General features: G+C 36.0%; 1 protein-coding gene across 5 annotated transcripts in view; it reads left to right on the forward strand.

Moving 5' to 3' along the window:
• Positions 1 to 11,529, forward strand: part of CCAR1 (cell division cycle and apoptosis regulator 1) — a 29,030-nt gene extending 17,501 nt beyond the window's left edge. For 4 of the 5 annotated variants that reach the window (XM_065670983.1, XM_065670982.1, XM_065670984.1 and 1 more), the window contains 12 exons: positions 609 to 692; positions 1,356 to 1,541; positions 3,158 to 3,349; positions 3,839 to 4,066; positions 4,397 to 4,508; positions 4,726 to 4,767; positions 6,158 to 6,240; positions 7,152 to 7,298; positions 7,694 to 7,814; positions 8,498 to 8,683; positions 9,073 to 9,278; positions 10,197 to 11,529. In XM_065670983.1, coding sequence (XP_065527055.1) covers positions 609 to 692; positions 1,356 to 1,541; positions 3,158 to 3,349; positions 3,839 to 4,066; positions 4,397 to 4,508; positions 4,726 to 4,767; positions 6,158 to 6,240; positions 7,152 to 7,298; positions 7,694 to 7,814; positions 8,498 to 8,683; positions 9,073 to 9,278; positions 10,197 to 10,256 — 1,647 coding nt within the window. In that variant the 3' untranslated portion in view covers positions 10,257 to 11,529. The remainder of the gene's footprint in view (positions 1 to 608; positions 693 to 1,355; positions 1,542 to 3,157; positions 3,350 to 3,838; positions 4,067 to 4,396; positions 4,509 to 4,725; positions 4,768 to 6,157; positions 6,241 to 7,151; positions 7,299 to 7,693; positions 7,815 to 8,497; positions 8,684 to 9,072; positions 9,279 to 10,196) is intronic. The other variant, XM_065670986.1, reaches the window with a different exon arrangement.
• The last annotated feature ends 555 nt before the right edge of the window (positions 11,530 to 12,084 follow it).

A 12,084-nucleotide genomic window follows, 5' to 3' on the forward strand; every position in this document is an offset into this window, starting at 1 on the left:
TGTATGCTGATACCACAAATGGAATTGAGTTGTGCTTATGATGCGCAGAAAATTTTCTATCATAGATGTAGTTGCTGGAATCTGGGACCAGTTGTTGAGTGAGATGCAGTTTACGAATAGCTGTCTTTAAACATTTTGCCATTTTCTAAAATTCCTAAATTCTCTCCTCTGGCCAGTTCTAATTGTGATACTTGGAATTGAACAAACACTAGTCTGAAACATCTGAATTTCAGGCCATGTGGCTGATCAGCATCTTGGAATAAGGGAAGGTCTGACTGAACAAGGAGTAATTTGGGAGATTTAAAATCCGGGGGAAGATCACACACTGTGTGGTTAATGGAGACCAGCAGTGTCTGTGTAACCCCAATATTCTTTGTGGTGTTGCTTATCACCCTTTTGTGTTCCGCAGATCTGGCTTGTATTGGCTGAGTGGCACTGTGATCATTTATAAAGTGGTAGAATGTGTGTGTGAACTTGTCTAAATAATAACTTTAGGAGAAGACTGTCTGAAACAGTTGTGACCTTGCACAGATCAGCAACAGAATTAAAAAAATAACTGAAGTGTTTTCAAACTTTCTGAATGATAATTTCTAAATTTTATTTGTCAGGATGAAGAGGAAAAGGATGATGGGGAAGCTAAAGAGATCTCTACACCAACACACTGGTCTAAATTGGATCCAAAAACAATGAAGGTAACTAACTCTTACATTTTCTTCCCTTTCTTACATTTTCATGTTTAAGGCACAACCTGAAATGTAGCTATATATTCCCTTAATTGAGCAAACCCCTCCTGTTTTACAACTAGTGTTTTAAAACAAGTGTTTTACCTTGCCGATTTTTGTAGGGATTGGATGTGATATCACAGTATGCAAGTGTGACTCCTGATTATAATAAGTGAATACAGCTAAATGAAACCATGCTGAGCTTTTGAACTTCATACAATTACAGGGTATCACATATGATATATTAAGTGCAAAATTAAAGTTCTGCAGTAATCTTTATAATACTTTAAAATACTTTAATGTTAGTTTGAAAAGGCAGTAATTATAGAAAAATGTGTGGCAGGAGACGTAAGTTAAAGTCTTCTTGAAGGGAATAATAATAATGAACTATTTTGCTATAGTAAAATGGCTTCCCTGCCCCGGTGAGAAGTTCTTCAAAAAAGGGGTTCTTTGAGAATGCAACTTTAAATGTAGAATGGTTTATGTATCTGTAAATGTTAGTGGTTTTCAGTACAGATTTAACAAATAGAGTTGACCGTTCAGTGTTCTTAATTTTTACTTCACCTTTTCTGCTAATCAAATGTTTTGCAATGTCACTGGGTGATACCACTTAACAAAGCTTTTATTTACCAGGTAAATGACCTTCGCAAAGAATTAGAAAGTCGAACCCTTAGCTCTAAAGGACTGAAATCGCAGTTGATAGCTCGACTGACAAAGCAGCTGAAAGTAGAGGAACAAAAAGAAGAGCAAAAGGAGCTAGAAAAGTCTGAGAAAGAAGAGGAAGAGGAGGAAGATAGGAAATCTGAAGATGACAGAGAGGTTAGGTTTTGGACATATTTGGTTTAAGGCTTATTAAATATACATAAATATATATAAAACGTGTAACATTTGCATAAATAAATACATCGGTATAAAAAGTACAAGACTATGCCCAGTTGTGTTAGGATTTTGTAGTTCTTGGATGACTGTGCTGGGGAACTCCTTGCTGTAACTTGAGATGCTGAATTGGAACAAAATCTTGGCAAGTTTGAATTTCTTTATATCAGCAAAGTCAGCTGCAATGTGCAGCTGCGCTAAGGGTGTCTGAATTAACATCAGGCCTTCAATGTAAGGAAAAATAAATTCCAGACTCATGAGAAAAACTTCTTGAGAACAGGTGAATACACTTAACCTTTTAAACCTATATGAAAAGCAACTGCCTAGTTGTATAAAGCCTTAGGGAATTATTGTGGAAATAGGAGTGGGGGGTAGGTGCCTCCTGTAGAAGTTACGGTGTCTTGGGGAGTCCAGTTTCTCCACATGGCTAACGGTTTGGTTAGGTTTGTTTGCCCTTATTGTGAAACTTTAATTTTTGCTTTTGGATGACATTCCTGTGTTTTAAAGTTCCTCAGTTGTGCAGTTGGTAGTTTCAGTACTACTTAGTCTCTTTTGCTGTTTCCTGAGGTAAGCAAGATCTGTGCAGTAAGGCCAAAGCTCAACCACAGAAAAGGGACATAAATGTCCTGAGAAAGTATTGTGGGTTAGTTGCTTTTAAACCTGCTTTTTTGTGTGTTACCTGTTAACCAATATGGGCTCATTTGAAATTTTATATATCTGTGTAAGCCTTGTTGAAGGGAGCAAAGGCCATGAGCTTGCTAATTCTGTCAGCTGCTGCCTTCTCGCACAGCTTGGATGCACTTCAACTATCTTCAGGTTTCTTGCCATGGCTTTCTTTAACATTAGGGACAGAGCTTTCAAGTTTTTGCTTGTTTCTTTAATAAGCACAAGCTCTGCCATGCCTTTTATCCGTACTCATAAAACTTCAATATTTCTCTCCTAGCATTCAGTAAGCTGCTTGGTATTTTACCTTTAGTAACCTTTTGTTTGGTGTGCATCGGTTTTATCTACAGAGATTTCATTTCCCATAATCAAAATTGCTGAATAAATTGTCATCTGGTAATTGTTAAAGCTGTGTTGGGAAGATGATAGTTGAAGCTTTTACTCTTCCTATGTAGGAATGAGACAGTTTACTGTACTGTATTGCTCTAAAAACACCCCTAGACAATCAAAGTTCCTTCAGGAGCACTGGCTCCTTTGCTAGGTTGCAGTCCATTTCTTGAAGTGAACTAGCTTGAGTCCTTCCCATGTTGAATAAATATGCTGCAGTTAGCACCATGAGATACTTACAAGGTGCTCATTGCTCTGTGGGCTAAATGACACTGCATGTCTTGATTTATGTTGCTCAAGTTTGCAGTTGTTACAGGTGAATGTTGACAGTGGATGCAGAATGCGTTCCAGAAATTCTAGTGTGTGACTTCTATGTTCTGTGTTGCATCCAGCAGGTTAGGCTTTCCTTCACTTTCTTCAAAGCAGTGAGTCTTAAAAACGAGTCTGTAGACGGAAACTTCATGTTTGGAGTATGCTGTATGATTGGGGGTTTTTTTGCCTCTTTTCAGGAAGAGGAAAGAAAGCGTCAAGAAGAAATGGAACGTCAGCGGCGGGAGAGACGATACATCTTACCTGATGAACCGGCAATCATTGTACATCCTAACTGGGCAGCAAAGAGTGGGAAGTTTGACTGTAGCATTATGTCTCTTAGTGTTCTTCTGGACTATAGATTAGAAGATAATAAAGAACATTCCTTTGAGGTAATTCAGCTGTGCTACTTGCAGTTAGCCATTTTTGTGTCTTTTAAATTCTATTACCACTGCCGTATTCCGAAATTGTAAAAGTGTATGGTAACATAGTAAAATTAAACTTGAATAAGTTAGTTTTTATGCAATACCTGGGGAAAAAAATTGTTCAGTCTTTTTTGTACATAGTTTACAATAGCTGTATAGTCACTATCTAATATCCCAAAGAAATGTGCAGGTTTTCAGATGTGGAACTGAGTTTATAATTTATATGGCTGGTCTATGTCCTACATTACTGGAGTACAGGAAAGAAGCATATTTATAAAGCTGTTCGAGGTTTCCATATTCAAAGCAGATGGTAAGAAATCTGATACTACCTAAAATCCTGATATGGTGAAAGTTGGTACGGTAGCACCTCAGAGTTATTTAGGCACAGGTGTTTAAATTTTTAATACATACTTTAAAACTTTTTGTCAGTTCTCTTTTCATTCTTCTTTTGTGCAGGTATCATTGTTTGCAGAACTCTTCAATGAAATGCTTCAGAGAGATTTTGGTGTCAGAATTTACAAAGCACTGATTTCTCTCCCAGAGAGGGAAGACAAAAAAGACAAAAAAGGCAAAAAGGATGAGAGGAAAGAAAAAAAAGAAGAAAAAGATGATGAAACAGATGATCCAAAACCTAAGAGGAGAAAATCTGGAGATGATAAAAAAGAAGATAGAGACGAAAAGAAGGTTTGCAGATAGTTCATTTATCTTCTGTCCTGTCTGGATCAGTATTAAACTACTTCTATCTGAGTTTTACTTTACTGCTTTCAAAACTCAGGTTTTGTAGTGTTAGTTAATTGGTTTGACTTATTGATTTATTTAAAATAGGCTTCATTAATATTCAGCAATTTAAAAAATGTACAAGTGCAATGGTATTTTAACATTCAGCTATATCGTACAGATTTTTAAGCGACTAAATATAAATATATGCAAATTTTGAGTGCACGGTAGTGAGGTTTTTTAGTTTCCTAGTTATTTAGTTCTGACTAAATAAACTTTTAGGAACTTCTGTTACAGAGGGAAGATAAAAGGAAAGATGATTCTAAAGATGAAGAAGAAACTGAAGATGACAATAATCAAGAAGAATATGATCCGATGGAGGCAGAAGATGCTGAAGATGATGATGAAGGTATCTTGAATTACGAATTTTGTGGAATTCAGAATTACTTCTTTGTTGTCACCAAATATGCTCTCTCAAGCTGGAGAATGCACTGGAACTAGACAACTTAAAATTGCATTATTTGATTAATTATAGTACTTCTGGCATTGTATGAACATAGTTAATGTAAAGTAGCCATGGTACTCAAAGTAAGGCATGTATATAGAAGTGGTTTTATTTTTTTCAGAATGCAGACCACTCGCAACTCCCATTGAAGTCAGTAGGAGATGTGAGTATTCAGCACCTCTGAAAAACCAAGCCACTCTGACGTGCCTAACTTCCCTATTCCTCAGTTCTGAAATGTCATCCTGTTTTTATTAAGCCAGAATAAGTGTGGGGTGCCCTCTACATGATGGTATGAGGAGCTGATTTCTGTTTGGGTGGAGCTGTGTTTGCCTGAAGAAATGGGGAAAGGGACTGGGGAACTTTCTTGTCTCCAGGGAGCAGCCCACTTTCGCTGCTCAGAGGCTCAGAAAGGCATAAGATACAATGTATGCTTTTCGGCTTGCCCTTTTTCAGGCTTTTTGTCCTTTTGTGGAGTTTTTGCTAGAGGTGTGGGGTTGAACTGCTTAGATACTGCAGTCCCAGCATTTTCTAACCTACGTTTTTAGTTGTGTTTTTGGCAGAATACTGCACCAATCTTAAAAAATTGGTGCCAGTCTGTGATTTCCAAAATAAATCTTTCTTAAAATCTGGCCATGAGAGTGCCGTGGGCCTGTCTATTGAGTACAAGTTCTGCTACTTCCCATAATCTGTCATTGTGCTGTTCCCAGTCAGAGTTGCTGAGAACAGTCCATGAGGTGCAGGAGAAAGCTATTGGTTCTCAGAAACATGTTGGCAAAATTAGACAAATGTTGTGGTACATAGTTGTATCCAAAATTTTCCTCACAAGAAAGGTGAGTTTAAAGCTGATCTTGGGATGTGATTCTCTGACTAAAGACTTGCACATAAGGTACAGAGCTGCATGCCATAATCCGTCCCTGAAGTTGTCATATTCCCTTTATCTCCTGATTTTAGATTTAGTTTTACTTTAGTGTCTACTTCTAAACGAAAAACCTGCAGTTTGTAATTCATATCTAGTAAACAGTGTGATCTGTAATTTCTCAGAGAATCTACTGATCACAGGATCACTAATACCACACTCAGAGATACATATAAACATGCTTTTAATTACATAGTTGATACAGTTTTTATGGTATAAAAATATTTGAGAGTAAATAATACTGATTTTTTTCCTAGTAAGAATAACCATAGTTAGATGTAGATTCTCTCAAGCCTCGTTAGGGAGAATTATGGTCATTTTCTGCACGTCTGCATAGATGGTGATGTTGGCAGAACTCATTTTGACCTAGTTAGCGTTTGTTTTAGCTCTTCCAAAGGGGCAGAAAAAGAAAGACAAATGGCTTATGTTAAATTAAGACCAGAGAAAACAGTCAAAATTTAACAGGACTCACTTAAAGGCCATTTAGGTTTTTTTATTATTATTATTTTTCAGTGAAATACGTTGATTTCATATATTTGGGGATTTATGTATACTTGTAAATTAGTGTATGTACTTTGAGATAATGGTTATAAAATTGTTTTCTGTGGGTATGTTGAATTGTCTTTCTGTTTTACAGATCGGGATGAGGAGGAAATGAACAAACGAGAGGACAGAAGAGAGGGCAACAGGCATTGCAAAGAGAGATCATCTAAAGATAAAGTAATTAATACCTTTCTTAACAGCTACATATAGCCTTACTAAAGGTGTCCTAATTAGATATTAACTACTTTTATTATAAGACCTATTTGCACTCCTTGATTCCTTTGGCACTTCTGGACTGAAACACTGAGTGTACATAGTGATTTGTCTGAAAGACATAAGGATTGATGCTGTGTGTGTGCATGTTAGAGACAGCAGGTGCAATTTTATCTATTATTTTCAATTGCTGTATCCTTACATAAGAAAGGAGAAGCTTAGCTTGATAGATAAACGGGCTTTTGAGTTGTCAAGTGATGTTTCTGCATCTCCCTGCAAGAAAATTGATGCTTTTTGTGTCATGAGGCCAATACCTTGCTTCTATAGTTAAGATTAAGGAACAGCGTAAGCTTGTTCTGTTACACTTAAACGTTATTTATAAATGCAAGAATAAAACAAGGTTCTGATTCTCTTTATTTTTTTCTTCAAGGAGAAATAGATGTAGGAATAGGAATAATGGGAAAACACAGTCTGCAGAACTGCTGTAGCTGTGGGAACTAGATGCTCTTTCATTAGATGTTTATGGGGATTTCACTTGGAAAACAGCTGTTCAGTACAATACGGGATTGAGAGAAAGGAAGTTTACTATTGTTAGGTTAATTGTTCAGTTTTTTGGCATGCTAACATGAACAAAAAGAAAGTGTGTCTAGCAGATGTTGTGATCAACTGTGCTGTAATTCTTACAATATTTGAAAGATTAAATAGCTTGTTTACTTTTGAGCTCAGCATGTAAATGCTGGTTATATTAATTATGCAGCTGAATGTAGTAATAAAGTTAACAGAGGAAAACTTGTTAACTGATAAGTTTTGGTTTTAATTATGATGGGAAAATGATATTTTAACTTGCCAATGATCGCATAATGAATTTTCTGTAGGAGAAGGACAAGACGCAGATGGTAACTGTTAATAGAGATCTTCTGATGGCTTTTGTTTATTTTGATCAAAGTCATTGTGGATATCTTCTGGAGAAGGACATGGAGGAGATACTGTACACTCTTGGACTACACCTGTCACGTGCTCAGGTTTTGTATAGTAAAATATCTGTGAAAACATTACAAGAGTGCTGTAAGTGGGACGAATATGGTTCAGCTTCTAAAAGCTGTTGCTTAAATATTTCATCCCCAATTTTTATGTAGCCACATAATATTTACAATAAAATACTAGCTTAATCTTTTGTAAGTTATCTTGGAATGAAAAGGTGCAGTTTGCAGCTCTTCATGTGCTCATATTGTACATGGACCTTTTGCCTCAAAATTTAATCTTTCCCCCCCTGCTTTTTTTCATTTTAAGTCCCATTATGTTAAAGCTTAAAAAGCTTTGTAGTTTCTTTAAATTTTCCAAGTTAAAACATTCTTGTTTAGGGTATACAATGCACGTGTTAAGTAACACCATATTTCTTTCCATGGCTCTGTTGTAGGTCAAGAAGCTACTTAGTAAAGTAGTGCTTAGAGAATCTTGCTTTTATAGAAGACTAACAGACACTTCTAAAGATGAAGAAAACCAAGAAGAGTCTGAAGAACTACAAGAAGATATGTTAGGTGGTATTATATTTTCTTATGCCACAAAATTCCAGAGAATTGTTTCTGTGCGAATGATAATGAGAGTGCTGAGATACTTGCGTCCTTGAAGAAATTAATGCAGATCTGCAGGGAACGTGCCAGTCTGGAAAAGGAGATCATGGGCAGTTCATAAGTTACAGTATTTCTGGCTTCCAGCATATCTGTAGGATAAAAGTATCTTGAACAGGAAGGAGGACAGAGGTTAACATCAAGTACTGATGCATTCATGCCAGTTTTGCAATCAGGAGGATCAGTGCTGTAGGTGGTAGAACAGAGCCTGATTTCTGGAGACATTAATCATAGAATCATAAAATAGTTAGGGTTGGAAAGGACCTTAACATAATCCAGTACCAGCCCCCCTGCCATGGGCAGGGACACTTCCCACTAAACCATGTCACCCAAGGCTCTGTCCAACCTGGCAGGAATGCAGGAAGGAGGCATTGAAGAATGTCATGAAAGAACATGCTTTTTGGGGGGGCAGGGAGGGTAGGAACTGGGGTAAGAAGGGAGGAGAGAAATGTGAGGGATAGACCAGCAAACTTGAATTTACTCTTAGCCTGGGGTTTTTTGTGTTTTTTTTTAAGATGCTTTTTGTGGTTGGTTGCTAGAACTAAAAAAATGGCAGAATGATTATTTCCTAATGCTACTTAAATCTAATACAGGAAACAGATTACTGTTGCCATCGCCTACTGTAAAGCAAGAATCTAAAGCCGTAGAAGAAAATGTTGGCCTCATTGTATACAATGGAGCTATGGTGGATGTTGGGAGCCTTTTACAGAAGCTGGAGAAGAGTGAAAGAGTGCGGGCAGAAATAGAACAAAAGCTTCAGTTACTAGAAGAAAAAACAGGTTGGACATTACTTTGAAGGTGGTGCTTGCATGGATGCAAGTCTTCTTAAGCAGAGAAACCAATTTGAGTAATATTTGTGGTCTAAATTTCTTGGCTGGTTTTTTAACCAAAATTTTTTATTTTCCATCTCCCAAGCTCTTTGACCTTGCACACCGTTATTGAGTACCAGTGTCACCATGCTGAAATGCTTTTATGTTTTATTCCAGGTGAATGTAAGACTTCCAAATGTAGTCAGACTTGAGTACTATCAAATTGTAATGTAATGCAGCTTTCAGTAGTCTTTAAAAATTAGTAGTTACATTGTTGGCATGTAAATGGAATGTTAAGATGCACAGCACGTGTCACTGGAAGTGACTTAACTTTTTTTCCTTGTTCCCTTCCTTCTAAGATGAGGACGAAAAGACCATACTACAACTGGAGAATTCTAACAGAAGTCTATCTACGGAGCTCAAAGAAGTGAAAAAGGACCTTGGTCATCTGCAAGAAAATTTGAAGATCTCTGATGATAAAAACTTGCAGTTTGAGGGTCAGCTGAATAAGACAATCAAAAATTTAGCTACTGTTATGGATGAAATACAGAGTGTTCTTAAAAAGGTTAGAATTGCTTAATTCCATTTTTTATTATTGTATACAGGCTTCCTGTAGAAGAAATCATTGAAACAAAAAAGTTTTTATCTCAAACCATCTTAGGGTTTTCCTGTCTTGATCTTGTCCATCCCCAGCAGTCCAAATCTGCTCTTCTGTTTGGTCAGCAAGGAGTAGTTTTTCAAGGCAGAACATAAGTATTTCATCAATTCATATGGAGGTATTTCAGTAAAATTAGTTTTAAGCCAACCAGATAATGCTCCAAAGCATTTCTGTCCTTGTGCAGAAAGATATTTGCATATTTTTGCACATCTGTCATCAATATCATTATGCAGTCCTGTGCTTCATTACATGCTGTAGACCTCCCACTCCATCAGAGCCCACAGATGAAGGCGCTGCATAACCTGCTTTTGCCTTGCTTTTAGCTCAGTTAAATACCTTGCTTATTCTGTCTGGTATTTTTGAGATGAGAATGTCTTTGAAGCCTTGTGTTTTCAGATGGCTTTGGCCAGTATAAATACTTCGCCGGAACTGTTACAGTAAATTATTATCCTGATTTCCTAATTCAGTGGATTTTGCAAAAACTGGTTTCAATTGCTCTTCAAAGAAAGAAACAAACAACAACTAGGAAAAAAGAAAAGAAAAAAGGCTCAGCAACCCCCAAACCTTTAGACTACAAAATGAGGCTTCTGGGCATGCTTTTTATGCTTCTCTTCCGAAGCGCTTAAGTCACCCTTAATTTCTGCTACCTCAGTTTTTCAGGAAAGTACTGGAAATATGAATTGGTTATAAATAAACTGAGTAAGACATCAGTTCACATAGTATTTAAAGTTGATACCAAACAGTATCTGTCTCATGCTGCTTTATAGTTCCGATGAGAAATATAGGTTATAATTCATGTTATCCTTTCCCTTTTTCCCTTAAAAGGATATTGTGAAGAGCGAAGATAAAGATCAGAAATCCAAAGAAAATGGAGCAAACGTATGATAAAACTGCTGCTGTTTAGAAGAATGGTGTTACATAATGTAATATAAATCATGATACCAGAATGTATGGGAAGTGATGCATGTTTGATTTTAGTAGTATATATATCTTAGTTCCAAAAGATGTATAAAGTTTTATGAATGTGAGTGTCTGCTTCTGAAGATTGCTTGTAATTCTTAGCACTCAATTTGAGACACTCCTAGAGTGAAAATAATTTTGCATTGCAAAATGTTTTAGGATGAACTTTGTTACAGTTTTAACCCTAATAAAGTTCATCAACAAAATGAAAAGTAGCAAGTATTTAATTACCAAATGCTTTTCATTAAAGTCTAGTGAAATCAAAATTTTCATTATTTATAGAATTGCCATTTTTAGGTTTTTATTTTGGTCTAATTAGTCTTTATAAATTCGAGTATGAATCGCAAAATAGCTGCTTCATTTTGCAAGTAAAGATTTTTCTTTTTTTAAGAGCTTCTTGGATCTAATTTTTTTTTTTTTACTTGTCTCCGTTTCCTTTTCCCTTGCAAATGTAACTTTCTTTCCCAAAGCTGCTTGCGTTAAAGCCTCATACGGTGGTTCAGATGAGTTAAGAAAGCAATAGAAACCTACCAAAATACTGGCAGGGTTGTGAGATTTATATGAAAATACATGGGCCTGTTTTCAATGTATGTTGTCTGTGGTTTTTTAATTGTTCTTATCTTTGGATTAATATATATGCTCATTTTCAATAACAAATGCAGTGTATTAAAATGTATGGTTGGAAGTCAGGCCAGTAGATGTCAGAATAATGCCTTACGTGGAGAAAAAGCTAGCATTGTAAGCCACCTTTAATTAAATTTGGACTCATTTCTTAGTATGTGTAATAACTTCAGAGACTCTAGTCCAACAAATGAATGGATACACAAGTATCACTACTCCATATTATAGTTACTAAGGAGCAGTACACAACTTGGTTTGTTGATAGTGGATAAGATTGCTTGCCTTTGCAGTCACAAATCACTAGAGATCTAAGTTAACGTGACATCATTGTCAAAGGCAACTTACTCAAATAATGTGAAATATGAACTATGGTATTTTGATGCAACTTCCAGGAAAATTAATGGTTTTCTTACAGAAATAGTTAATTTTAGCAGACCTTTCTTTTTTAGCCTAGATATCCTAGGTAACTAAATACCTGTTAGGAGAGTCTAAGTGCCATAATATGTATGAATAACCTACATGCAAACATGTGTAGCTTTACTGAGATACACATTAAAATGCCTGAGTTTATGTTCAAGAGTCTAAGCTGGTGCTTTTATCACTTACCTTTCTTGGCTCTTTTGGAGCTAGACAGGAAAATATCTTTTCACTAAAATAACACACAAGCTTTTCCCCTCATTCATCTCAACTGAGTCACTGTATAATAACTGCTCACACTAAAGTAGGAAATACTATAAAACACTAATTATGGCATAAAAGTACACAGAAAAGGCATGCTTTATGAACGGATAACATCAGAGAATGATTGAATGAGGATGGTGATTGAATTTATCTTATGAAAGGCGTTATCTATGTTGTACAGATGATGTTAACAAATTCTTTTGTAATCAGATTGTTTTTCACCTTTACCTTTGTACAAATTGTTGACAGCATGTTTCATTTTTGATGTTGAACACCATTTATTTAAACGAAAGGTTTGTTCGTGAAATGCAGCAGTACTTATGAACATACAAGAAAATAATTACAGAATTCAAGATAACAACATCTTTTTAGGCATACTGAAACATCTTTTGAAATGTTTTGATGAGTGTTTTTACCTGAAATTGCTGAACTGAAAGTAGTTGTCACCACA

Source organism: Lathamus discolor, chromosome 3, assembly GCF_037157495.1.
Source record: "Lathamus discolor isolate bLatDis1 chromosome 3, bLatDis1.hap1, whole genome shotgun sequence".
Classification (NCBI taxonomy): Eukaryota; Metazoa; Chordata; class Aves; order Psittaciformes; family Psittacidae; genus Lathamus; species Lathamus discolor.